Source organism: Nestor notabilis, unplaced genomic scaffold (assembly GCF_000696875.1).
Source record: "Nestor notabilis isolate BGI_N333 unplaced genomic scaffold, ASM69687v1 scaffold24642, whole genome shotgun sequence".
NCBI lineage: Eukaryota > Metazoa > Chordata > Aves > Psittaciformes > Psittacidae > Nestor > Nestor notabilis.
This window is the reverse complement of record NW_009919087.1, coordinates 4,547-5,866: the sequence shown is the minus strand read 5'-3', so window position 1 is coordinate 5,866 and position 1,320 is coordinate 4,547. Positions and strand designations below refer to the sequence as shown.

The window sequence follows — 1,320 nt, the reverse complement described above, 5'->3', positions numbered from 1 at the left end:
ACGAGCTGGTGACAAAGCTGCTGGGGAACCAAGCAACCTTCAGCCCCATTGTCACGGTGGAGCCACGCCGGAGGAAGTTCCACCGCCCCATCGGCCTCCGCATCCCGCTGCCGCCGTCCTGGAAGGACAATCCCCGAGACAGCGGCGAGGGTGACACCACGAGCCTGCGCCTGCTCTGCAGCGTGATCGGTGAGCCTGCAGCCAGCGCTGGGGATGCAGCTTCTGGGAGCCAAGGAGAAAGCAAATGCTTGGGAGATGCGGAGGAAAGGCAGCGTGCTCACCCTTGCTTTCTGCTGCAGGAGGGACAGCCCAAGCCCAGTGGGAAGACATCACAGGCACCACGAAGCTGGTCTATGAAAACGAGTGTGCTAACTTCACCACCAACGTGTCTGCGAGGTGAGTCCAGGGCGAGCACGAGCTCATCTGGGGACACCTATAGCTCCTCTTGGGGTGCAGCTTGTGCCAGCAGGAGACCCCTGTCCCTTGCCGCAGCCCCATGTGCAGGGCAGTGAGACCCCCACGTTGCCTCGTGCCCACTGGCAACAGAGGGAAGGGGTCATTCTTTGTGCTGGGGTTGGGTCCCCATTACCCGTGCGGCTGCTCCTGTACCCAGCGCTCAGGGGGCACCCCTGTGGCACAGGTTGCTGTCGGGGGGCAGCATTCCCTGGCACTGGGAACCTGACTCAGCCCTGCCGCAGGTTCTGGCTGGCCGACTGCCCGCAGGTTCTGGCTGTCCGACTGCCCGCGCACGGCCGAGGCCGTGCACTTTGCCACCATGCTGTACAAGGAGCTGACGGCTGTGCCCTACATGGCCAAGTTCGTGGTGTTTGCCAAGATGAACGATGCCCGGGAGGGCCGGCTCCGCTGCTACTGCATGACCGACGACAAGGTGGACAAGACTTTGGAGCAGCACGAAAACTTCACCGAGGTGGCCCGCAGCAGGGACATTGAGGTTTGTCCGCAGCAGCAGGTTCCTTGCCCTGCCCAGGGGCGGGAGAAGCAGCTCTTCGCAGGGGCTGAGCCTGTTTTGTGCCCCCTGGCAGGTGGTGGAGGGGATGCCTCTGCACGTGGAGCTCTCAGGGAACCTGGTGCCCGTCAAGAAGGCCACTCAGCCCCGCACCTTGCTCTTCCAGTCCTTCCGGGAGAACTGTCTAGCCATCCCCATCAAGGTACGGGCAGGGTACCCAGCAGGTCTGGGCTGCCCACTGGGGCCCCTGCACTCACCCTGTGCCACCTAACGGGGCTCCCGGTGCCCAGGTTCGGGAAAGCAGCCGGGAAGCCAGCGGCTCCCTGTGCTTCCTACGGCCACCCAAGCAAAAT

At 63.7% G+C, this 1,320-nt stretch overlaps 1 protein-coding gene across 1 annotated transcript in view; it reads left to right on the top strand.

The window, feature by feature from the left end:
* The window catches only part of LOC104402254 (ankyrin-1-like), a gene marked incomplete at both ends in the record, with an annotated part of 7,100 nt that overhangs the window by 1,251 nt on the left and 4,529 nt on the right, over nt 1-1,320 (top strand). The window contains 4 exons of the mRNA XM_010010076.1: nt 1-189; nt 300-396; nt 724-952; nt 1,044-1,169. The exon at nt 1-189 is cut by the window's left edge and continues 44 nt beyond it. Coding sequence (XP_010008378.1) covers nt 1-189; nt 300-396; nt 724-952; nt 1,044-1,169 — 641 coding nt within the window. The remainder of the gene's footprint in view (nt 190-299; nt 397-723; nt 953-1,043; nt 1,170-1,320) is intronic.